Consider the following 27,349-nt stretch of genomic DNA (forward strand, 5'->3'; position numbering starts at 1 on the left):
GAGATTCTCTCTTTTTTTTTTTTTTTTTTTAAACTGGGCCATCAAATCAAGGTGCTTAGATTAAGATTTGCTTTGAAGCTCTCTCAAGTTTTGTTTTAATTCAAACTCTTCCCAAAATGTAATAGCTACAGTATAAATGCATCTTTTGGCTGATGGAATTAAATGAATTGCAGATGTACCATTAAATGCTACAGTGCTTTTGTGCTGTCACTGTGGATTCTTATATTGAAATGGTTTAATGTAATTTTTTTCATCATATTCTCATGGAGTGAGCACTTCTTTGAACATAAAATGTTCTTAGGGAAGCAGTTTTTTCCTTTGGTATGGAAAAAATATGAACGTGTGAAAATAAGTTTAGACCTGATATGCTTATTAGAAGAGATTGTTGTACTTTCAGAAAGTGCACCCTGTACTTTACTGAGTTGGATCAAGTTTACTGTAATCAAAGAATAAATTATGCTAAATTTTGGGTGTTCTTTACAGCAAATTGAATAACGCTTTTGTGACAGTTGCAATGTTTGAACAACAGTGGTGTTGCAAATAATTCTCTTGTTCATGGAAATGGCAAGTATGTTTAGGTCTGAGTAGAGCTCCACATTCACATGCTGTCTGCCCATTAGATTTAATGTTACCCATTAGATTTTTCGAAGGACATCATGGACAATATGGTAAGTTTATTTAATAGAAAGAAGGAAGAACACAAAGTATCATTTTTATCTGATACACAGAACATCGTGTTTATAAAGATTTGTGGGCCTATGGCCTAAGTATGAGAGTGCTGAAAGTGTGATCGCTGGTGTATTTTTAATGTCGTCTCTTGGGTGTACTTATTACAATATGCTCCCCAGTCACATGCTATTTTTCCTTTTCTTCGTTCTGTGTTCTATGAATGAAGCAAGTGTTTTAAAGTACACATTAATTTTATCCTCAATGTGTGGTCCCCTACTGCATTCACTGACTTTCATCCAACTTACTTCTGACTCACTTGCTATATGCCACTGTCTTCTCTAGTAGATGAGTTCATATTCACTAGTAAAAGGGTTGGATAGAGTGAGATTGCTCGCTGGACATGACAAATTAAATTTTGAAACTGAACAGCCTAAACAAGGTCTACTCAAGCTTGTAAATCTGTTTGACAGGTGTGTTTGCACATATTAAAGGTTGTCACTGTGTTACAAATGTGGAAATAAAGGACAGAATTATGGTTTTGCTGACAATTATACTTCTTATATTGCAAGACTCCTTGAAGCTTTACTTTGTAACTTTGTGGTATTTTCATAATGTTTAATGAATTAACATGCAGGAATTTCATATACTGTGAAAATCTGTCTCATTCTATACTATCCAAACTATGCAGATTTCATTGGAATATTGCAACTATCCAGATTTGTAAATATTTTGAGATGTTTATAAAGCAAAGTGATTTTCTATGTTTGATTGGTGTGCTCTCAGTGGAATTCCAGCAAATTGTCTGATCAGCCCTGATTTCTTTTAATTCTCTAAAATTCTTACTTGTAGTGAATATGCAGATTACATTATTTGTATTAAACTTATGAGTTGAATGGCGTTGTTCTAAATTGAAACCTCATCTGAATTTGAATCGCTCATTAGAAGGAAAACAGAATAAGGAAAACACATTTTCAAATATTCTATAGTATGATCAAATAATTCGTATTGTAAACTCTAGGAAAACATTTGCTCTAAGAACATAAATTGTAAGTTTCATGTAAATCATAAGATCATGCATTTAGTGACGTGTTAAAATGCTGTACACTGGAGTATCAGACCAAATAGACCAAATATTGTTGTCTTAAATGATGTTCTTGTACACTAGAATGTTATTCATTAACTGGAGTTTTATAATGACCAAAAAGGTGTGGGCAAATTGAGTTTAGTGAAGGTCTTTGAGCGGTCCTTCTATCCTTGTTTTACTTATGCATCGGGAGAAGGAAAGTCAATCTTTTTTAAGCAGATAACCAAGAACAGAAAATGGAAAATACATTCACATAAACAGCATTTTATATTTATAAATTCACCTTAGAGTAACTATGAAATTTGATTCTTTTGAATGTCAAACTGTATTTTCTCTGCAAACGACAGCTTTAAATTAGGTGATACTTGGTGAATTTGTTAAGCGGTAGCAAAGGTGAAGTACTTTACTGTACGACTACTATGATTTAATGTGAACAGACCGTGTTCTGATGGTCACATTGCTGCATAGTCAATATTTTCAGTGTGCAAAATTGTCAAGATGTTGCCTTTTGCTGTACTGCTCTCAATTTTATAGTAACATGTTTTAAGAATAAAATGCTGTAACATACTGAACTTCACAGATTTTGCCACGTAGCCAGTGGGGTCTTATTGAGTTATGTGTGGTTTTGCTGCAAAGGGGTTGGAAGCAGTGAGAGAGGGAAACTTTTCTTAACAAATATTGACAGAGTTATTCCTATTTTTATCATACAATTTTTCCTCTCCTGAACAGGGATTTCTAAACATACTTATGTACTTAATGCTGTGCTCCAAAATACTTCTAAAGAAGAGGGTCCTCACACGTACATTAGATCTCGTATAATGATGAATGGATTTTCAAAACATCAAAATTCACTTGAGTAAATGTAACCAACAAGATTAGCAGAAATACATTTCAATGAGTAACAGCCACTGGGATAAAACTAAGTGTATTGAAATTAATCAAAGACACAGCTTCAGCTCTTTATCTGAAGATTTTGAATATTATTTACATAAAAATTTCATATATTTTTTTAATTTTAAGGAGGTTTTGAAGTTAGGTGTTTCTGTAGTTCTTTCTTTTTAACATATCTCTATCAAAGTCACCGCTTTTTGTTAAAGTATGCTTTTCTTCTTTGTGAACTGGTCACTTTGTATCTGATTTCAGGTGATAAAGATCATTAGGTTCATATTAATTAATAGGTTTATTGGTTGTTGGCAGGGTTTGAAACAGCTGCTGTTTTAGAACGGCTGCAAGGATCCTGGCTTCAAAAATTAGAAAAAAAAATCTCTTTGACAACCTAAGTAATTGTTAGCTTTAATGATAGTAGCTGTTGCAGTGCCAGTAAGGTCTAAACTATTCAGTGTTGGATTAACTGATGACAAACCTCTTCAGACTGTAAACAAGCGTGCATGTAAACACAGAAGTTGCATTATTTCTTCCTTTGTTTTATTTTGGGACTTTAGCAACAGTAGCATAATTAAATTTCTCAAAGCCTTGCTTCTACTGGAGAAGCACAGCTTAAATTATCCTTTGGTCTCTTGACCAATAAATATTGTGAGAGAGAGGAGGCTGCAAACATGTATGATTTGTATTTGTGTCTGTATCCTATTAATTTTCTCGAGATTGTTTTGCCAGTGAAGTGTCAACACCAGTTTATGTTATATTACTGAATCAATCAAATGGACATTATTAGTTGATCTTCCTGAGGTACACAAAAGACTCTCAAGAAAACTTGGAAAATTTGAATTAATAATTTAATGGCTACCACTACCATATCAGAACATTAGAGACATTAAACCTTTTAAAGAGAAGCTAAATGAAGTTTCTGTTGTAAGTGAAACAGCAGCTTCATTGTCTGTAGATTGCACCGTGTGTGAAGACCAAAATAAGTACTGAGAAGTTTGTCTCCTTTAGGGAAAAAATTCTGTCAAAGGAGTATATGACCTGCTCAGTGTAAGCCTTGAAACTTCAAAAGAAAATCCAAGATGAACTAAAAAGGATTTTATAAAATGCCAGCACTTAACCTCCTAGGAAAGGACTGTAGCATGTTCTCTGAGACTTCATCACACACTCTCACGCACAAAATCAAGTGCTGTTTTATATCAAATATAGATTGACAGCAGTGTTTTTCTGCATCTGTTCTGCCCACATAAGAAGCCAGCTTCATAGAGTAGATGTGTCCTGAGGCTTAAAGTTCTTAAAAATATGACAATTTCCATTTTTTATAATGGCAAGTTGAGTATGGTATCCAGCTGTGGATCTGCTTGTATGTTGTCTGCAGTTTTCCCTGAGCTTGTTTTATACAGTATATTGCAGTCTGTTGTCATAGAAATTCCACGATTAATTCTTATTTACAAAAACTTGTACAAATATCTTAGAACAGAGTCAAACAGTATGCAAGTTAAACAGTATGTTTTCTGAATATTGGAAGGACATACGCCAAGAGACTATTAAGTTTAATAGCGGATGTTCTTCCTAAAACAAAGAACAGTTTCATGTGATGCATGGGACCATCATTTTAATACCAGTTAAATGAATATTTTTTTGCACATCAGAAATTGCTTATATTTAATTGTTAAAATTTGTTACTAAAGGTTTTACAAGACCAGATTGGTTATGTTTTTATGGACTACAGACTGGAATATTAGAAAAAGAGCTGATTTTTTTTTTTAAATCAAAATCACTATATTGTAAATGCTGCTAATTATTTTATTTGTAATGTACATGCTTATTAGAGCAGTTCTGAGCATTTAAATTCCACTACATTTTAAGTCTCAGTTAAAGGGCTTTGATTTCGATCATTTTCCTTTAGCTCATTAAGAAATGCTTCCTTTATTTTTTTTTCTTTCAGGTGCAGCTTCTTTATGAACTCACTTTATTTTTTTTTTCTTACAGGTGCAGCTTCTTTATGAACTCGCTGAGATCACAAGCAAAGTTTGGAATAAAATTCAGAGGAGAGGAATTCTCTACCAGTCTTCTGTTTACACTGAAACCATGACAGGACCTGCACCTCCTAGCTCTCCAGTTAAAAGTAGTGTTGGTACTGTTCCACCCGATACCAGCACATACAGCCCATCAGTTGACATTGGCACCACTACAGAGGTAACTTTTCTTAAAAAGATGCATCACATGAATAGTGATTTACAAAAAGTGAAGTAGGTACAAGTGGAAAGCATCAAGATAGAGCAGCGGTGTCCTTATGGAAAATAGCTTTACCCTAATCACTTTGTGAACTCAATTTGGTGGAAGAAGAATGATTCCAGTGTTTCTCCTATTGTATTTTAACCTGGCAGGTGACTGAGCACCACACAGCTCCTGTCCTTTTTCCATTCCCTCCCAGTTCTTTGGGCGACTCACTGAGAATGGCCTTGGTTCTGTACAACACTGCTTAGCAGCAACTATAAACATTGATATGTTATCAACATTGCTATCAACCAAAACACATCATCATACCACTATGAAAAAAACAATTCCATCCCAATTGAAACTAAGACACCTATGTTTTTTATTTGTCTAAATTGTTTCTCTTGGAAAAAAAGGAATATTAACTCTTAGAAGAAAGTTACTGTTTGTGTTTTCAGACAGGAAGCATAGGGTGTTTTTGAAGTCCAGAATTTTTAGAACAGTAACTGGTGTTTTTGAAGTACCTTTGGTATGTGTACTGCTCATGTCTCATTCTCAGTAACAATCAGCCTGTTGTGTTGAAGCTAGTTGAGATAAAGCATGAGATGATGCAGAGCTGTTGTTGGCAAGCCAGGAGAGGCACTGGGGATGTGGAGATTCCCAGGGCTGGCAGTGCTGGTTACCCAGTAGTCTACTCACACCAGATTCACCCAGGCATTGATATCTTCTACATGCGAGCTGCTTCTGGAGCTCTGCTGTTTCCCTTGTCTCAGGGATGTATTTGGAACTCTGTTATAGGAGGATTCTGGTATTCAGCTTCAAATATAAGAAAGATTGGCTGTTCGTTTTTATGTCTTTCTGCTTCCTTAATTTGCAATACTGTGTAACTGCCTGGAGCAAAGTGGTACCTGATCTAAATCTGTGTGTGCCTAAGACTGTAAAATGTTATTTTGAGTTATGAGGAGTTGTGCTTCTTTCACACAAGGAGGAAAGAAGGCTAATACAATGTTAAACTTAATCCATGACTATCATGAGCTCATCAGCTAGATGATGCATTAGAATGGGCGGTCACAGGAGGCTGTGTAAGTGAGCAGGCCAAATATATGTGATTTTCTTAGTGCCTTCTGTCAGTCTTAAATGGCTCTGGCATAGACCTGTAAATTCATAAGATGAGTTGAAGATATGTCAATAGTTTATTAAATGTATGCAATGCTTAATTCTTAACATAAAGCTCTAAGAATCAGAATTGTTTGAGTTGGAAGGGACCCCTAAAGGTCATCTGGTTTGACTCCCTGCAGTGAACAGGAACACCTACAGCTAGATCAGGTTGCTCAGAGCCCCTCCAACCTGACCTTGAATTGCTGGGAGACTTCTGAAGGCGGGTGGATTTCTGAGACTAGTTTCGTTCTTAGGAATAAACACAGTGATTTGGGAATTCCTTGTAGTTCCAGGACACAGGCAGATGCCTGGCAATTTGAATGCTCTCTGCAATTATAGTTCAACAACATTTGGCCAAGATTTCTTTAACACTGTGAGTGGCTTGTAGTAATTCCAGGTTTTGGAGAGAATGAAATGGTGATTTCTAGTGCTTACTTTGACATAAGCATGATGTGCACACACATACAAGTAATTCACTAAAAGGTGTTAAAGCTAGAGCTTCAGTTCTAATGACATTTCACTAAAATACTCATTTCTGAATTATTTGGCTTGCCTATGTTTTGGTGTATTCCTATGATCTCTATAGTGAAAAAGTCTTGTCACAGATAAAAAAAGAAATTGAAGGTAAGCAGCAGTAGTAGGAAAAAAATATGGCTGCAAAGATAGTATTTTTTTTTACCCACCAAAATTCCTTCCTCATTAAAATCAGAAACCACCAGCTTTATAAATAACGATTTGGTTTTGACTCTATATAGACAGAGGCATTTAGAGTACATGCTGTACTTAGAGCATTCGTTGATACTGATTCAGTAGTTGTTTTAACCCATATGTTACCAAGATTGTTTTGACAGTATCAGCATTCATTTTCTTCTACTTGCAAAATATTGTTCGTCACATATTTCATTTTCTTCCTTTTCTCAACAAATATTGTATTCTAGCTAAATAGATCTTCTCCTGATATGAATGAAGTTTGGTGAATTAGCTAACAAACTAAGATTTGTTTTCAGTCTTTTCTACTCTGAAGCTGTGATTACGATCTCCATCTTCTTAGAATGGGAACTTGATTAAAACACATGGCAGAAAAAAAGATACAAACAGGAGAAAAACTTTGCTTGAATCCACACTGTTCATATGGCTGAAAGACTGACATAGGAATAGAGCTCATGTCCATCATCTCCATTCAGAGCCCTCAGCCCAAGGTGCTTTGTCTGTGGCTGGGGCAGGAAGGCAGTCCAGAAAGAGGAAGGAGAAACATACTTGGGCAATTGGCAAGAAGTAATGAAAGGAACCACACTGTCTTCTCACTGTTCTGTTCTCACTCCTTTAGACAATATAAATTAAATAATAATTAAATAATGGGTAACTTAATCATTGGTATTTTCCATAGAGAGAATGGAGGGCTGCCCAGGGAGGTTGTGGATGCCCCGTCCTTGGACGTGTTCAAGGCCAGGTTGGACGGGGTCCTGGGCAACCTGATCTGAATGTGGATGTTTGGTGGCCCTGCTAGGCAGGGGGGTTGGAACTACATGATCCTTGAGGTCCCTTCCAACCCAGGTGATTCTGTGATTCTGTGATATAAAAATATAAAAATGGAGTACATCACTCAAAGCTGCAGGTTGCAGCTACGTTAGTTTATAGTCATGTAACAGCGATGAAGCATATGGCATAATTAATATGTATTTTACAGGTCTGTCTTAGGGACATTCTCCAAGAGTCGGGGAAATCTTTTTCATGTTTTATTTATCAGTTTGTACTTTGTTTTTATACTCCTACACTTTTTTATTTTGAAAGCTTGGTATCTGACTAGCAAAAATACTTCGCTACAAGAAGTATTATTTTTTACTAACATTGGAGGTTTTATGATTAATGTTATTTTGTTCTTTGGGAAACACTTTTTTTTTTTAATTTCTTTCAAATGCAACAGATTTGTTATAGATGAATAAGAAGAAAATTAACTCTCACTACTATTTGTATTAAACAGCAAAAGAAGTAATTTGTTTATATGGTCTGCGGATGATTTATATCTCAAGCTGTGTATAATTTTTTCCATGCTGACAGGTTGATAGTGAATACCGTGCTCCTACATGGATAAAGCTACGTAACTCACTGAATTTTACTCTGGGTGGTGGTAGGAAGAGACGCATCATCGAGGCTTAAGTACTGGAGGGATGGAAACAGTTAATCATTTTTACCATCCCTCCTTTGGAACAGCAAGAGCAAAGGTAGTACAGACTACAACAGGCCACTTGTTACTGTTTACTTAAGTACAAACAGTGGTAGAAGTGTTTAGTCCTTGGGGAAACTCGGTGATTGAGCAAGAACGCAGAAGTTATTTTGATAAGGCATAGCAGTAGTGTGGCCAAACTGTGATCATCCCTGAGCTTTAGGCAGGCCAAGGATGAAGGCCTCACATGTTTGGTTCTTCCTGATGAACAAAGATAAATTCTGCTAAGAAAATAAACTTGGTATATTGGTAAATTTGCAACAATTGGCGAAAGAATTAAATTGTGTATTTTAGGACTTGGCATGAGAAGTTGTGGGAAAATAACTCAGTGTTTCTGACTCTGGCTTGATTTTTCTGTAGATCTGGAAACAGAGCAGAAAATTAATGCATAAACATATTTAACAATACCACGCTGGGTGCTGAAAATCCAAAAAGAAAATTGAAACTGCATGAGAAACAAGATCACTGTTTTTTCAATTCTGTTTTAGTTTTCAGTGCAAAAAAGAATTCTAAGAATTTGAGCTTATTAAATAAATAAAAACCAAAAACAAGTTAGTGCAGCTCGTCGCTTTTTCCCTGTGATTTTGCCCAATGGTTTTGGATGCAGTACCATTAACATAAATTTAAGAAGAAATGAATCCTTTTTCCACTTCTCAAAGGATAACCATGTAGCAGCTTCTGCCTCCAGAGAAGCCATCTGTATTGCTTTTGCTACTGACGGAGAGAATGGGCCAATTCAACTCTCTTGGTATGTTTGAATGGTAGAAAAACATGTGGATAACACATTGATATTGAACTGTTGAAGGAGGAGATAGGAGCCAGTAACCTTTGACAGAGACATGGTGATGAGCAGCTGGGGCTGTCTGTCGATAAGCTCTTCAGCTGGCACAGCTGCAAACAGAAGAGGTTATCTCTGCCGGCCTCAGCTTAATGCAGTTTTAGCTCTGTCATCAAGCTGGCTAGTGCGAGCAACAGAACACACAAGTGACATGGAATGCCAGATGGGCATGCAGTAACCCAAGTACAGAATTGGGGTACAAAGCTGTGCAATTGAATTGAGGCCCTGCTTGGGACCTGCAGGCCCTGTGGTCAAACAAGCTATAAAACCGAACAACTGAAAGTCCAGGTGTCAGACCTCCCACTTACTCTGCTGTGAAAACAGTCCCCTGGTGCTTTGATTCTGGCCAGAAGTTCACAGTTATTTTACTTCTGACAATGCTTGCTTTGCAGATCAAGATGCTTATTTTTTTCCATGCTGGTGTTTTATAGAATCATAGAATGGCTTGAGTTGGAAGGGACCTCAAGGATCATTAGTTTCCAACCCCCCTGTCACAGGCAGGGTTGCCAATTGCTGCATCAAGTACTAGATCAGGCTGCCCAGTGACCCACCCAGCCTGGCCTTTAACACCTGCAGGGACAGGACATCCACAACAGCCTCCACTTCAACTCTTAGACGTGAAAACCTGGTTTACTTTTTCAAGTTCAATTCCAGAAATACAAGCCTGTAGAGGAAATTTTGTTCTACATCTATACAGCTATGTGCAGCATTTGAATCACTATTAATACATCTACCTCACATGCTACAGAAATTCATGTCAGAAATATTTGCAAGTCAGACAGCTGTAAGCACAAACATGACTGGATTCATGTCAGCATGAGCACAGCTCCAGCAGTACTGATGGAAACTGCAAATACCTTGGTCTCTTCTCCTCACCTCCTGCATTTTTTGTTGATAGGATGTCAGATATAGGGCACGTTCCAAATCACTGTGCATGTAGAAAAGAAGGAAGCAGTTTTCAATGATGGGCCTGAAGCTTTGTTTTTGTTGCTTTTTTTTTTTAATAAACTTCACAGTTGTAATGGATTTGGACGTTAGTAGGGAACGTGTCCCCTAAAACTCAGCATTTGCTACTTTTAAGCATTTCTGAGTTAATTTGATTCTTATATATGTCTGGGTTTATGCTATATAGATGCAGTTCTTCAAGAATCCCACAAATACTGTTAAAAGTAACATTGTGCCAAAATTATCAGCTGACTGATACTTCATGAACTGTAGTACATCAATTAATATCTAGTGAAAAATAAGCTTAAAGAAAGTGTGGGAAAATGAATGCTTCAGTTTTCTACAGAACAGTTATCTGTATCATCAAACCACTGAACAAAAACAGCTCTTTGGGGAGAAAAAAAAAAGAAGTTAACAAAATACGTGAAACATCTGAGCACATAAGATTGTGCAAATAGAAGAAAAAAAATTATAAAATGTAAAACTTTCCATGGTAGCAGTATGTATTTGCTGTTAACCACACCACTTTAAATTTACTTTACTATTGTTTTCTTCTTTTTTAACTATCAGAAATGTACAGATCTGCCAAAATTTTGGGAGCTAAATTGATTTTCATAAAACAAGCCTTTTGGAACATGTCCAGTCAGAGAATGGATGTGTGTACAGGGAGAAGAGGAAGCTCTCTCTCCTACTCCCTCCATTACAGTTGCTAAGTTACAATGTGGCGAATTAAGTGTGCCAGCAATACAAAAAAGAGTGTTAAAAGTGCTTCGATTAAAAAAAAAAAAAAAAAAAAAAGGAAAATGCAGAATGAATTTATAAAGTGAAAAAAACAGACCAGCAAATCACTCCACAGCAAAGCAACACTGGCTTGATCTTTGACTTGACTGAAAACAAAGATATTAAATAAGGTTTAAATAGTATTGTTCCTTGCCTTCCTTGACCTTTCGTCAATGACACAGACGATGGCATTGAATGCACTCGGAGCAGGTTTGCGGATGACACCAAGCTGAGGAGTTGGAAGGAAGGGAAGGAAGGGAAGCCATCCCAAGGGACCTGGACAGGCTGGAGAAACAGGCCCATGAAAACCTAGTGAGGTTCAATAAGGCCAAGTGCAGGGTGCTGCACTTGGGTCAGAGCAATCCCAGGTATTTATACAAGCTGGGGGAAGATCTCCTTGAGAGCAGCCCTATGGAGAAGGACTTGGGGGTCCTGGTAGACGAAAGCTGGACACGAGGCAGCAGTGTGCACTTGCAGCCCAGAAGGCAAACTGTGTTCTGAGCTGCATCAAAAAAGGGGTGGCCAGCAGGGAGAGGGAGGTGATTGTACCCTTCTACTCGGCCCTCGTGAGGCCCCATCTGCAGTACTGCATCCAGGCCTGGGGCCTTCCAGTACAGGAAGGACGTGGAGCTCATGGAGTGGGTCCAGAGGAGGGCCATGAAGATGATCAGAGGGCTGGAGCACCTCTCTGTGAGGAAAGGTTGAGGGAACTGGAATTGTTTAACTTGTAGAAGAGAAGGCTCAACAGAGACCTCCTTGGGGCCTTCCAATACTTGAAGAATACATATGAACAGGAGGGGGAATGGCTGTTTTCGAGGGTGGAGAGTGACAGGACAAAGTGAAATGGTTTTAAACTGAGACATGGGAGGTTTAGGTTAGATATTAGGAGGAAGTTTTTCACACAGAGGATGGTGACACACTGGAACAGGTTGCCCAAGGAGGCTGTGGATGCCCCATCCCTGGAGGCATTCAAGGCCAGGCTGGATGTGGCTCTGGGCAGCCTGGTCTGGTGGTTGGCGACCCTGCACATAGCAGGGGGTTGAAACTGGATGATCATTGTGGTCCTTTTCAACCCAAGCCATTCTATGACCTCTGATTGTGCTTCATTGCTTTGACATCCTGTGAAAGCCATCTGAGAATCTCGGCAACTTTTCTTTGACTGGCTGCTGCCTCCACAGCTGCCCTGTTTATAGGATCACCTATTCCAAAGTACTGCAGATTCCAGGCACAATGAAATTCCCACAACAGATTCATCATCTTTTAGGGATGTTATTCAAGATTTGTTACAAAGGTGTGGAAACTTTTGGATGTTTGATGTCTGTCGAACAGCCCAAAGTCATAATGGATATTGTATGATTTTTAGGATTTTGACCTAGCTTTTGTCCTGTCTTATGGTTAATATTTTTATAAGAAAACACATATACATTATAGAAATCCTGTAGTTAAACTGTAGGCCTGAGTTGTTTGGAAATGGGATCCATCAATGTAAAAGCTCCCATATGAGCTGTTTGGTTTGGAATGAGTTCTATACATCCACAAAATAGATTGCTAACAGAATTTCCATACTCACAGTCTTAGACTGCAGGATGAGTCAAGTAATGTCAGATTTTAGATTTTGCTACTAAAAATATGTTGGTTTTTTTTTTCAAGTGCTGATGTGAGTGCATTATTGGGGGTTTTTTTGCCTGTGAGGTTAAAGTTGATTCTGTCAAACTGTGCAGTGCCTTCTGTGTAGGCCTTGATTGCAGGATGTCTTCTACATAAATCATCACAGTTATTCATTAGTTAAAGCTCAAAATTCCCAAGTATGCAGTTCATAATCCTCAAAACCTTCATTAAAATTTTGGGTGTTTATTGATCTGTAGTTCTTAGAAACAACTTGAATTTGATCTCAAGGAATCAAGGTGGCAATACATTTCTCTTGCCCGTTTGTGTTTGAATAATGAAGGAAACTTGCTACACTTAGTGTGGTTAGAAGAGCAGACGCAGATGGATTTTTAGTGGCTTCTGGTTGACATTAGTGACCTATGTACCCATTGCATTGAGCTGAAGAGTAGTAAATGCTAGGAACTAAGGAGCAATTATATGTTTGGTCTATAAATATCTAAGGTGTGGGGGGCAGAATGGCGAGGCCAGACTGTTTTCAGTGGTGAGTGGAGACAGGACAAGGGGAAACGGCCGGAAACTGCAGCATAGGAAGTTCTGCACAAATTGTGCAAGAACTTCTTTACAGTGAAGTGACGGAGCACTGGAACAGGTTGCCCAGGGAGGTGGTGGAGTCTCCTTCTCTGGAGATGTTCAAGACCTGCCTGGATGCCTACCTGTGTGACCTGCTGTAGGGAACCTGCTTTGGCAGGGGGGTTGGACTCGATGATCTCTGGAGGTCCCTTCCAACCCCTACGATTCTGTGATTCTGTGATTCTGTTTGTATCTTTTTTTTTTTCTCTCTGGTTGCATTAATTTCTGTCAAAGGAAAGATCTGGTGAAGTCATCTTGTTGGAAAATTTTTCAATTGTCCCATGAAGAATTATCAGAAGTTACATGCTGGTCTCTGATAGGCCTTTCTAACAAGTTCTTCAGTGTATCTTTCATATGTCTCTCTTTCTCTCATATGTCTTTCGTGTCTCTTTTTCTGAAGATATAAGCTCTTGTTTGTTGAGCCTTTAGCACTGTAGGGAATGAGCAAAAATTATTGGTGGCTCAGAAGCTTCTACAAGCTCATTTGTCAAGATATCTGTTATTTAAGAATATGGCAAGTGACAATCAAAATTTTAAACAACAGAAACATTTAAAAAGTTGTGATTAAAGCATTTCCAATTTTTACACGAGGCTATTGTTTTGCAAGATCATTTTCCCAAGAAATTACAAGAAAACGTATAGAAGAAGGGGTGAAAAAAATCATATGTAGTATACAAGTGCCATTCTGAGATATTCTCCTCTTGGTACCTCTAAAACCTCATCTTTTGCCCTCCAGATGTGCACAAGCCTGCTTATCTCCTTTTCCTGTTGCATTTCAAAATATTCCTATCTACCTTAATTGTCATTAGTGTTTCTGGTATGTAACTAGTGTAATCTAACGAGGAAATTCTTCTAGACCAAGTAGAATAAAGTCATGGAATGTCACATTTTTATCATATAATCTTGGCCAAATTCATTTTCTCCTCCTGTTTTTTATTCCCCCGACATTCAAAAATGGCTTAATTTCAGTACGCAAACAGTGAGTCTGCTTGTATTTATGTGTACATTTATATGGTTTGTCAAGTCTATATCAGTTTTTATGGAAAAAAAGTAGGCAGTGATGAAAAGCAAATACTTTTTTTCCTCAGCCATTGCTTCTGTTGTTTTGTCTGTTTTATAGGGTGATTCTCTTCAGGGTGGTGATGACTCTCCTTTCTCAGACTCTATTACACTGGAACAAACAACAAGTAACATTGGAGTCTCAAGTGGACGTGTCAGCCTGTGGATGCAGTGGATGTTGCCAAAAATAACTATAAAATTGTTTGCTCCTGACCCTAGAAATAATGGCACAGGTATTCAACATTTTTTCCCTTATTTATTATTTTAAATTTTGTACAGTATTTCACGACACGGTATTAGATATTCAGTACATTTATTGGTAGTATTAGACAGTATTAAATTGGTAATGATTCAGTTATTTTACTTTATAGAAGTCTGCATTTATTGTCTCAGTAGTAATTATACTCTATTTTTATGTTATTTAGTGGTATATTTTGTGTGTGTCCATCTATAGACATGTAGATTTGCACGGATATTTTCAAACTGATATTGAGAAGACTAGTGATTATGTTAATTTTCAAAGAGATGTACATATACACTAGATAAAAAATAATTACATGAGAGAAAGAAATCTCATGTACATATCTTTGTATTTTTTACAGGAGTTACAGAAATCTGAACAAAAAATTCTATAGATGAGTCTCCACACATTTTTTAAAAGAAAGTTTTTGATTGCAGTACTTTTTTCTGATTCTTCTCAGCATGACAGTGAATGAAATCATTCCTTATGACAAATCTCTGAGTGGAGAGAGCATTATCCTTTATATAAACTTTGGTGTTCCACGTTTATACCTTGCTTATGAACTTGTATTGATGGTATTAATTATTAAGTATTGATGGTTTTAATTTCCTTTGGCCATTGCAGAGGTTTGTGTTGTCAGTGAGTTAGAAGATCTCAGCGCATCGGTGGATATGCAGGATGTATATACCAAAATCAAATGTAAAATAGAGAGCTTCAATGTTGACCATTACAAAAACAGGTAATTTCTGGTAGTTGTATGATCATGAATTCAGGCTGAAAGATGAAGGCAGTTGTGTTTTTTCCTCTTGATTGTTAACTTGAATTTAAGGTTATTGTTGAATTTCTTTTAAATGAGATTGATTTTGATTGCGTGAAATGTTTAAATCTAAAATGCATTTTCTTAAAATTACAGCCAGTTCCAAAGAAGTACGTGTAAATCATTACGTGTTAGTGTACACATTTGTTACTCTGTTGATTCTTATGACAAAAATATTAATTTTACTAAACTTCTGAATCAGAATTCCTTAAATACTGTTGATGGCACATTAGTTTTAGCAAATTGCCAATGGTGAGTGTTTTATGATGCTTTATTTTTGGATATTAAAAAGCATTTTATACAAATGAAGCTACTTACTTTGTGGTTCAGCAACACTATAGTGCAGGCAACTAAGCTGGTTGTCTGTATGTCACCAACATTAACGAATACGTCATGAATGTACGTCTAGGCTAGGTAGCTAGAACTTCTGAATGTCTTGCCACTCAGCAAGTTTTCTTTTTTGCAGCACCAATATAAGTGTTTTCAATAAGCATTCAAATGCAGTTTGGCAGAGTTACTACACATTTCACCTTGTAGTGCATATGACTATGAGCATGCAACCTAAGAGATACCAGTGTAATCTTTCTTTAGCTATTTTATTGTTTGCCATTTTAAAACTTAATTGATTATGCTATGAGAGACAAAAATTAAGCAAGCTGCTTTTTGCACATGCTCTGTGGATGACCTTGGGAGAGGATACTTCATTGCCTAATGCTCCCTAGGAAAACATTTCAGCTTAGTGGTGTCCTTGTTCATGAAAGTTATCTTGAAGGTTTTTGTTTGTTTGTTTGTTTGTTTGTTTTGTTTTGTTTTGTTTTTGTTTTGTTTTGTTTTTTGCTTTACAAAAGTTGTTACTGTTTTCAGTTACATTTCATAATCTATTCAGAATACCCTTTCTCGTCGTTCAGTTTCTTTGGACTAAAGCCAAAAGCAGAGAACAGATAAGGTTAATGTTCTGTCTTCCAGGCCAGGGGAGGGCTGGCAATCAGCAGATTTTGAGGGGATCTTTCTACAATGCAGAGAAAAGATTTTGGTGAGATTTCTTTAGTAAACTAAGGTGCTTACCTGAAAAATTCTTCTGAAGCGACATAGTTTTCTTTATTCTTTTATGTGTCAAAAAGAGTGATTACAAGAACTATTGTACAAAGCAAGATTTTAATTCTTAATAATTATTTTTTTCTAAACAATACTGCGAATTTATAATTATTTGAATAGAGTTTTTCTTACACAGTTTGATTCTTGTAATCATTCTAGTAAGATTGTCTATTGAATGTGGATGGGTCAGTCCATTTTCTTTTTTGCAGGATTCTGTTATATTTTCTGTGTCTTCCCATCCTGCAATATCTTGTCTTTTCACGTAATATTTTCCAAAGTTTCTTTTCATATCAGTTTTTTGTCATCCAATTGAATTTGGGCATTTTAGGAAAAGGTATGGAATAGACTTTGTCTTGCCGTTACATACAACTGTGCAAGGATAACATAAACTTTTTTTTGCTTATAGCAAATTAAAAAATATATATATTTTTGTCTTCCACTCTTCCATGCCTCGTTCCTTAAGCCTTGGGAAAGATTCCTGGTCTCTGGGGCAATATGGAGGTATATTCCTTTCCTGTACTGACAAGCTGAACAGACGTACCTTGTTGGTTCGACCCATCAGCAAGCAGGACCCTTTCAGCAATTTCTCTGGCTTCTTTCCTTCTGTAAGAATCTTTTTTTTTTCTTTCTACAGGACTTCCACTAATAAGTGGTAGTTGGGTTAAAGATAAATAAAAGTCTCAGTGTAATCTAAATTGTTTTTGTACTCACTGTAATTATTGAATGTACTGATTTTATGAGTTGTATTATTTCCCTCTTAACCTTCATATTTTGTTATAATTATTAGTCAGTTTTCACTACATGTGGAAATGAGGGTTGATGGTTCACAACGCAGTGTGTAACTGCAGTCCACTGAAGTCAGTGGGATTCCTTGATACTAAAAGTAAGCACATGCAGTACTGTGTGTTCATACTTAACAACCAGTACTGAACACTGCATTTTGTTCATGTAATTCTGATATATGTTTTGGTCTTTAAGTAGTTTGTATTACTGCTATATACTTTTGTGCAACCTTTTACAATTACTTTATATAATTATGATAATGCAGCATTAACAGTTGCATATTTGTGTCTTTCTTTTGAATATTTCAAACACTGTGGCAGTTATGAATATGTCAGTGTGAGATATTAAAAATCCGTTTTTCTTGTTGGTTCATCCTTGAAAGACTTTGGTACGTATTGGAATTGGCCCATTTAAGTTGACAGATAAGTGACTGCTGGGAATTTTTTTTTTTATGTTAGTGGAAGTTCTGTGTGGTCTGGTTTATTTTCTTCATGAATACTGATTGGCAATATTTTCTTAGTCTATTTGTTTCAGATCTTATAGGAAGTCTAACTTAATAATTTGTTCTAATGGACTTAATCAAAAAAATCAATTTTTCAGCATTTAAGCTATGGATTCTATTTATTTAAAAGAGGTGTTCCATTAATGAAGCTTAAATTACATTAAATTATTTTTAATCAAATATGAAGATGCTGAAAAAACCAACTGCTTGCAAAATGTAGTTGCTTGTATTTGTGCTCATGTGATTGTGGCTGAGATTTGAACAATTGCACAGAGTTCTATCAAGTATTTTTTATGTTCTTGAAGTAATACTTTTCCTAGTTTATTTTTAATTGTTATATTGTTATTGCACTCACTAGACATGTATAATTGATATTCAAAAGACTTTCAAAAATAATAACAAGCTGAATAATAACCAGCTGAATTTATAGAGTAGTTGACTATGGATGTCTTCTATGTTGATGAAGTTATCTCAACATCAGAAGGTTGCCTTAGCACCTATGGTGTTGGCATATCTAGAAAGGATGATGTAAGGAAGTAAGATTTGCTTCTAAAATGTTTAAAGTGGGGAAAAAAAAAAAAAAAAAAAGAGGAAAAAAGAAAATATAATTCTGAATAATTATTAGAAAATGGTTGATAAATTTAGACTGTCATGACTAACGACTGTGGCTTTTTTGCCTGACTGGATTTGAATTGCACACAACATAATTTGTCAGAAAATAAAAATATAATTACTTGTACTTTTAGCTGACAGTGTTGTGAACTATGGACATATTGTGGGATGAAATATCCGTTTAAAAAAGAACTTTCTTTTGGGATTCAGAGAGAGTGGAAAGTAGAAAATATGGAACCTTCAACATTGTAACTAACAGAGAATTAATTGATGTTGTGTTTGTTTTTGCAGCAGGTTGGAATTTTATTTTATTTTTTTTCTTTGAAACAGGCCACTGCAAAACTTTTAGATGGCTCACACCAACAACATGGATTTCTTTCTCTAACTTATACAAAAGCTGTCACAAAAAATGTGCGGCACAAACTGATCTCAAGAAATGAACGAAGAACATTCCATAAGCTATCCGAAGGTCACACTGATGGTTCTCCTCACTTTCTTCACGAGATCCTTCTGTCTGCTCAGGCTTTTGATGTGGTCCTCTGTTTTCATTTGCTTAATGCAATTGCAAGCATTTTTCAAGCCAGGCTGCCAAGGAGTCAAAAGGAGAAAAGAAAATCACCAGGCCAGCCTATGAGGACTCATACTCTAACTTCGCGCAACTTGCCTCTGATCTATATCAACACTGGTGTTATAAGAGTCTTCTTTCCCAAAAATGAGGAAGATCATCATAATGCAGAAGGTACAGTGTTTTGTGTTAGGTAGTTTTGTTCTCAGTCTTGTAGGGAAAAACATTACCTTAGTTACCTTGCTGACCTTACTATGTTGACATTTAGCATGCTTTCTTGGGTCTTTAGAATCTTAAGGGGCAGAGGTAGGAAAATAGTCAATCATCCTAGCTTTGTGTTGAGCTGCTGAAAAGCATTTATGTATTTATGTGACCTTTGCTTTCCCAGTAGTACGTAGTTTGATCATTTGAATTTCAAATGTGATTATTAAGGAGAAAAAAAAGTAAGTTGTGAAAAGAGAAGGAGAGAATGCAGTTCTGCTGCTGTGATTCTTTTGTCAGTTTTTATTATTCTGGTGCAAGTGCAGTCTTCTATAGATCTCTTGTTCCAGTAGATTTCAAGCAGAAAACCTTAAGTCTCATGTAAGCTGGCACCTTGAAAAACATTAAATAGTGAAGCAGGTTTGATATTCTATTTCATTTTATTAATTTTCTCCAAAATGAATTTCCATGATTTTGACCAACAGGTGATGCAGTTTATCATTTGCTTAGGAAGTTTTAGTTGAAGGTTCTGAGATTCCTTTATGTAAGAAGCTTTCAGTTATTTACGAAACTGTGGACAGTGTAAACTGTTCTTTTAAACAACATTAATTAGTTGTTAATCAAACAAAAGATGAGTTAATCTTTTGATCCATGAATAATACATTTATTCTTTCAAAAAAAATATTTACCCGTCATACATAATAATATTTGCATTACTGTTACAGACTTTGTGTATGAATAAACAGTTGCTGAGACTGAAAGTACACTTAGTAACAGCTAGAGGGATGTAAACTTCCATTAGCAACGATTCTTCTAGAGATTTTAAAAACAAATTCTAAAAAAATCACCTACATCCTACGGGTATGTTTATAGGAACCATAACGAGACATAAGGGTTAACTGTGTTACGCACCATGGATACATGCTGTAGTAAGACCTCGTTCATCATCTATTGATTAAGAGAGTTTTTTAATCCAAGAAAAGTTGCCCAATCCAAAGTGTGATTGCTGATTTATAAGTAGGGAAGCACTGACCTCAGTTTGTCTTTTAATCCCTTTCCCTGCTGTTCATACCTTATACCTAGTTAGCCATAGTTAAGAAAACTATCCCCTGCCCCTCAAAAAAAATAATAAAAAAAAACCAGAAATAGTTGTGATTTATGTATGAGAATAGAAAACTTCTTTATTTGTGTAGTTCAAATCCCACCTTGCACAATGACCCCAAACACTACGAAATAATAAAAACTGTACGTTTATTTTTTTCTTCAGCAGTATACACACAAACATGCATGATTGCATCCACACAATTTTATAACAATTTAGATCCGTGCTTTTTGCAGCAGCACCAGCTTATCTTCTTTTTGTGGTAGAATTCAGGGCAACAGTATGTCCTCATCAATACGCAATGCTGCTTTCCATCAGCTTGATTTAATACAGCAAGTGGTGTTTCAATAAGAAATAAGAAATACTGCATGGCAGCCGCTATAAATAAAAAAAAAAGTAAACTGCAAAAAACTGATGAGAAGCAGTAAAGGCAGGGAAAGCCCGCATCTGGCTGGTTTAGGGAGAATAAGAACTTTTTTCCAACATGTACTAGGAGTAAAATATCAGAAATCACTAGAAAGGACGTGATAAATTTGTTGATAGTGATAAAGAAAAGATGGCATACCAAATAAACGTATGTCATGCATTTGTAGAAGTGATATATCCTTGTCACATGAGCATGACCGTCTGCTTTGAAGTCTGTCATAACATGTGGTGTGTAACATCCTCCTTGCTTACTATTAAATAGTTTCAAATTGGTCAGACTGAATAACTTGTGCACAAGGATCTTGGTCTTCAGAGGTTAATTTTTAACATGCGTTGGCATAGCAGGTTTTAGACAGCCAGAGGTTACCTATTAAAATGAGATGTGTGATGTCCAAATAAAAATAAGGTAGTTTTATTGCTCTCCTTGGAGAACATAAAGGAAAATCTATCACACATTCAGTTAATAAAGAATTAGATTATATTTATTACATGATAATAAATATAGTTTTATGGAAAATTAGTCTTGTTAAACACATCTGATTTCCATTTTATGATGGTTACTATTCTAGTCGGTAAAGTGTTCACAAAGGTTTGATATGCTTAGACTTTCCTAAGGAGTTTAATATTGTCTGGTGGTATTCTATATATCCCCGTACAATGTCTGTGGAAATATTAAATGCATTAAAAATAGTTAAAGATCTTAATAAAAATATCAGTTGGAATGAGTAAGTGAAAGATATATTTACTATGAAAGTACATATTAAGTCATAGCTGTAAGAATTTCCCTGGAGACATAATGCTAATGACTCAATAGGCCATGTATCTGGATAATTGAACTTACAGCACCGCTTGTAGAAAATATGCTAAATCTTCAAATACGTAAGTTATGTAAAAGGTTATGCAGACTGCATCTTCAAGACAGGAACTCCTGAAAAATGGCGGCTGCACAGTTAAAGGGGCACAGTGAACTTACTGAAACAAAATAAGGGAGATGGTTGTATTTCTGCATGTGGCAGATGATGGAATATATCCAATTTGCTTTCTGTAATAAAAATGAGTATTGGTAGAAGTGGAGAAGATGCTGAGAAGATCCGAAACCATTATTCAAGTATTGAAAGAAGCCTTACAATGGAGGGTTAAAAGAACATATTTTAGCTTAGCCAACATAAGACTGGGATGAGTGTGTAAAACCAAGTGAGACTGTAACAGACATTCTTATACTTGGATCTGTAAGGTTTTCCTAGATTGTATTTCTACTGCGCAGTATGAGCTTTTTTTCCCCTCAAAGTTTGAAATATTCATAGTGACTGAGATTATTAGCTGTAGTAAGGAGAAAAGAAAATATGTACATAAATAAATACATAAATATGTACAGAAATAATCTACATCATTCCCATATTTTGAAAATCTAATGGGAGAACACATGAATTAATGAATGGAGATATGGATTCAACACATGCCCAGGGAGGTGGTGGAGTCACAGTCCCCAGAGGTGTTCATGAGACATGTAGATGTTGTACCGATGGACACGTTTTAGTGGGCAGTATTGGTGGTAGGTGGATGGTCGGACTGGATGATCTTAGAGGTCTTTTCCAACCTTGGTGATTTTATGATTCAATGGCTTAGATCATCACTCATTAAATACCAGCTGAAAATTTAATTTCTATATACTATTACCAGTGATCAATTTGTACGCATAGCTGAAATTTGAATATGAAGAAGTGGAATGCAGAGACCTTTCTTCTTGTAGTAGATTGGTTATGGACATGGAATTTACTGTTGTGTTCTAAAATCTAGTGGCCTTTTTCAGATTCTGTTGTTTCAGAGCTTCTGTGTTGCAACTCATACCAAATGCTACTGGGATGGTTGCACTATAATATCCTGCAGGATGATTTTTTTTAACCTGTAAAGGACCTAGGCCCATTTAAAAAAGTGGTGGATGATTTAAAGTGCATGGTAAGCACTTTACATCAGCAGGTAATTATTAGAGGGTTGTGGAGCACAAGTCTTATGAGGGGCGGCTGAGGGAGCTGGGATTGTTCAGCCTGCAGAAGAGGAGGCTCAGGGGAGACCTCACTGCACTCTACAGCTTCCTGAAGGGAGGTTGTGGTGAGGAGGGGTTTGGCCTCTTCTTCCAGGGAACAAACAGGACCAGAGGAAGTGGCCACAAGTTGTATCAGAGGAGGTTTTGATTAGACGTAAGGAAAAATTTTTTCTCTCAAAGAGTGCTCAGGCACTGGAATGGCTGCACAGGGAGGTGGTGGAGTCATCATCCCTGGCAGTGTTCAGGAGGCGTCTGGATGAGGAGCTACGAGATGTGGTTTAGTGCTTGTGGTGGCAATGGTGATGAGGAGACAGTTGGACTGGATGATCTTACAGGTCATTTCCAACCTTGTGATTTTATGATTCTATGATATCTAAAGAGAAACAGATCACACGGAAGTCTCTGGGATCAATTATATTTTGGAAAAAATATATTAAAAAAGAAACAAAAAATAAAGCGATTAGAGAAAAAAGAAAATCACAGACCAGGATTTAGTGTGATAACATTTTGTTTAAATGACAGTACTTCTGTCATTTATGTATCACATCAACACTGTTGATTTTACAGGTGGGTGTTTTCTGGTGGTGGGGTTGTTTTCAATTGTTTATTTGCTTGGTTTTTTTTGTTGGTCTTTCATTTATTTTTTGCATTTGTTATTGCTTTCAAGCAGAACTGAATCTTTAGCATACATTCCTGTATAGGTGTTTTCTAATATTTGTTTTTTAATAATTTTTCCTTGCTGTGTGCACTTGATTTTGAATCAAACACATATTTTCTCTTCTCCTTACTACAGCTAATCCAGCAACTAAAGAAGACACTTTGGTTCTCAAGATTGGATCTGTGTCTATGGCTCCCCAGGCTGACAACCCTCTCAGTAGAGCTGTGCTCAGAAAGGACATTTATCAGTAAGTGTTGGGGGAAGGGTTTGGTTTTTCATAGTCTCAAAAAAAGTCATTTTGAAAGAAGTTAATTGATCAATAAAAAGGGTACGTGCAGCTTGTAAAAATACTTTTCACATACAATCTTTTGATATTCAAAACCAGGTTTTTCTGATTTTCTTCACTTGTGGGCTTTCAAATCCATTTAGACAAATCGAGTTCTTCTGTGAAGTGCTGATGAATAACAGAATTTAAATGTCAAGTCGTTACGAAGCTTATGCTCACAGATGAGAACATTTTCAGAGGCTTTCTTCTCATCAGCTACCAAGTTCACCTAAGAGAAAAAGATTTCTTATGACTACCAAAAATCTCAGTAGCTGTAGAGTTTGAAGGAGATAGATCTTAATAATATAAATGGTAAACATACATTCAAACTGTTAGATTCTTAACGCCATGTAGATCAAAGCTGTAAAGGAAAGCAAACTTCTAAGGAGCTCTTTCTCAGTAAACATACTTTCTGTGAAAATGTCATGCTCTGGATTGTGTCACTAAGTATGTGCAAACCACACTAATCATATATAGGCAGCAAAACTGGTGAACATATGTAATCAACATGATAAAAGTAATATATGATCCTCAGTAGAATTGGCACTGTTGCCAGACATGAAAGTATGGTTGCAAATAATACCAAGTGAGAAAAGTCACAGAAATACAGATGAACAAGTGTCTTATACTTCCCGTTGGTCTGTTTTTCAGATGTGGCAATATTTTTAACTACTTCATAGTGCTCTTCAATGGAAATTACAAACATCAAAATTATTTCCCAGCAATAAAACATTTACTGCCTTGAAAATGACAGCGAGTTTTACTTTTGTCAAGAGCAGGATTTTTTAGGAGACCATGAAGTGTTTCCAGTTTCTTTTCAGATTCCTTAGAAGTTGTAAAGTAGTCATTTTCTTCATATTTCCATTTGGAAATGTTTAAAATGTTGTATTTGCTTGTATGTTTACTTATAGTAGCTTAGTAGCATACTTTTTTTTTTTTTAAATTAACCTTGTATCTATGATTTTCATGAAAAAAATCTTAGAGCATGGCACCAACAGTGGGTTCTGGGTGGTAAAGCCCGATCCAAATCCAACCATCAGTATGCCCATAGATACCAGATCTTCCTAACATTTGTGCAGGCTCTCCTTGCTTTTGCCCTGCTCCTCTGTGAATATACTCACATCTGATTTCTGCTTTGAGAGTTGCAAAACTAAATGTAGGTTCTGCTCTTCTCATTACAACTAAAAATTTGCCAGCAAAATCTCTTGTCATAAAGTGGAATCTGCGAGCTCCATCTATACTTAAAGTAGTTTCTGTCATCTAGGAAAGCTACTGATCCTTCTGTGTAGGTATTACTAGTCAATGAGAAAGCTACAGGAGGGATGCCATTTACATCAACATCAGTGGAGTTGTCTGTCAGTTAATGTTTTTGACTCTGATACCTTTGCTGCTCTGGCTTTACCTGAAGTGCTAACATTCTGTGCTTATCAAACTAGAAATCTCACAACTGCTTAAAGCTTCTGCTCCCCTTTTACATTCTGGGTCTTGGGGTCTTACATATCTATAAATGTTCTGGATTAGATTTGTGCAGTGTATATTTTTGCTTTTCATAGTTTTACACAATTACAGTATTTAGTCTTTCACAATTGCGTTGCAGTCCTCTACTAGAAACTAAAGAACTGAATTGGTAAAACTGAAATACTTGGCCGCAGACGTCTCTCATATAATGGTTACTGTTTGCTTCATGACCAACCTCCTGTCATGCTTCTTGTGTCTTTTTCTGAGAAATGTCTACCAGTTTCAGAAATTTCCTGTAGCTGTTCAGTGAGTTTTCTTCTCTGTCCTGAGCAGCTGTCAAATGACTAAGTCTTATCTTTGTTTCTTTAATTATCCAATTATACTAGCTTTGGTGTTTTTAGTATACACTGGTGAAGAGTGTCAAGTTACTTTGCAGGATTTTATGAGACAGTGTTGAAGTTGGTAGTGGGTGGTCTTTTGTTTTGGGGAGAGGGTTACTATTTTGATTTAAGTGAGATTCAGGGCTTTTTAGCAAAATCAGCGAATATTTTGTATTATGAAATAATGAGATTCCAATTCATTGTTGAAAAAAAGTTTCTATAATTGCATATTCTTTGATCCAGAGCACATGGTATTTAGAGAAGCATTGTTGAAGATGCCCTTTCATTTTCTTCTGGGATAATCACTGCTTCTTGAGTGGTGGTGTTGAGTGGAGTTCATTTAACATTTTGACATTTTTTCTTTGGAGAACTAGGTAATGCAAAGATTTTTCTACTGTTAGGGCAGGCCAAGAGAAGGGGAAAAAAAAAAAGTGGGATGTTTTTATCACATGAGCCCTGTGTTAGTATTCTGTTCTCCAAATACTGCATTTTCTATGTTATGTTTTCAACCTGCTCACAGTACATAATACTGGACAGCAGAAATGCGTAACTGGAAACTTGTTGTATAAATACATACTTAAAAATCACATAGTTAAAGAAAGAAACCGAAACAATGTGTAACTCCTAAATTTTAGTGAAATGTTTCATAGTAAATATCAACAGAGGTGCAGTACTCAGCTTTAGAGAGGCTCTTAAACACCCCTTACAGCAGCCTGATGATTACTCAAGAATTAGCTGCTACAGCAGTCTAATAAGCCCAACATGTCATCTTCTCTCTTTTTCCAACCTCTTTTCTCCTCTAATTTACTACTGCTGCTTATAAAAGAATAAAAGAAAATAAATTGTTTTCTGAACCACTGTCTTTACAGTGTTTCTGGAGTTGGGATACAAACTTAATTTGCATTGTCCCTTTAGTTTAAACAGTCTTCTGTTTAGGTCTGAACTACAACCACATGCAATTAATGTCACTTCAGTAGTGTTTCATGAGAAAGAAGAAATTTTATGTCTCACTTAGGAACTATTTTTTTAGGAGAGGCTAAGAAATTTCTTAATGGATAAAGACTGGATAGAGCTTACAAATATATTTTGAAGCTGTCCCATAAATTCGTACATGAAAAACTGAAAGTACTCATTCAGCGTTAGCAGAGTATCAGCGCATGAAAGGTAAATCTAATACAGTCATATTAAATGAAACTAGGTCTTGTGAACTGAATGTCTCCATCTGTGTCTTAGAAAAAATAGCCCACTTGCTTGACTTGGAGAGGGAACTAAATAGAAAATGGAATGTTGGAAAAATCATGTGTCCTGTAAGTTTGGGCACAAATATTTTTTCAGGTGATTATTGCAAGTTAGAAATTTATTAACATAGTAAATTCAGATTTCTTTCACTCCGTAAAAATTAGTTTTAAAATAACTATTTCCACTATCAGAAAATTATCTAATTTTTTAGACCTGCTAATAGACATAGTAAACAAAGATGCGTGTACTGGAACAGTAGATAGAGGACTCATAAAGGAAAAACAGCTACACTGTACTGGTCTTTTTCATCTTTTTTTTTTTTTTTCCTCCTAAATCCTGGAAGCTTGTGGGTTTTCAGTGATTCATCCTGAATTTATGATTCTTAATCCCCAACTAAGGTGCGTTTGTCTTCAACAATCACGACTGGAATTGAATATTCTTGTCAAGAGTTTGCCAGTTTTCTGGAGCAGAATCAGGAGGTCTTGGGACAGGGATGGCGGAGCAGAGTAAAGGAGATTTTGGATGAGCATGCAGATGAGGCAGTTGCCTAGCCTGGCCAGAGAGCAGAATTGGAACCGTGGAGAAGTCAGAGTAAATGGAATTCCTTCTGAGCCAGTGAAGGAGGCAAACATATTTTTTGCCAGTTTCAGCTGGCCAGACCTGACCATGTTAAATTTGGAACTGGGGGAAATGGCCAGTTTTTAAGAGATTTGATAGAACAGAGAAAGTTTCTTAGTAGCTGTAAGGATTTCTTTTAAAACTCATGTATTTACGTTTATGCAGGAAGGGTATGAAAGCAACTGT

At 36.3% G+C, this 27,349-nt stretch overlaps 1 protein-coding gene across 5 annotated transcripts in view; it reads left to right on the forward strand.

Moving 5' to 3' along the window:
• Nucleotides 1-27,349, forward strand: part of VPS13B (vacuolar protein sorting 13 homolog B) — a 415,034-nt gene that overhangs the window by 222,566 nt on the left and 165,119 nt on the right. For 3 of the 5 annotated variants that reach the window (XM_052704437.1, XM_052704439.1, XM_052704438.1), the window contains exons 25-30: nucleotides 4,628-4,834; nucleotides 14,159-14,330; nucleotides 14,963-15,077; nucleotides 16,714-16,855; nucleotides 18,478-18,886; nucleotides 23,279-23,390. In XM_052704437.1, coding sequence (XP_052560397.1) covers nucleotides 4,628-4,834; nucleotides 14,159-14,330; nucleotides 14,963-15,077; nucleotides 16,714-16,855; nucleotides 18,478-18,886; nucleotides 23,279-23,390 — 1,157 coding nt within the window. Of the gene's footprint in view, nucleotides 1-4,627; nucleotides 4,835-14,158; nucleotides 14,331-14,962; nucleotides 15,078-16,121; nucleotides 16,189-16,713; nucleotides 16,856-18,477; nucleotides 18,887-23,278; nucleotides 23,391-27,349 lie in introns of all 5 variants that reach the window. The other 2 variants (XM_052704440.1, XM_052704442.1) reach the window with 1 other exon arrangement.

Source organism: Tympanuchus pallidicinctus, unplaced genomic scaffold, assembly GCF_026119805.1.
Source record: "Tympanuchus pallidicinctus isolate F22 unplaced genomic scaffold, pur_lepc_1.0 scaffold5, whole genome shotgun sequence".
NCBI lineage: Eukaryota > Metazoa > Chordata > Aves > Galliformes > Phasianidae > Tympanuchus > Tympanuchus pallidicinctus.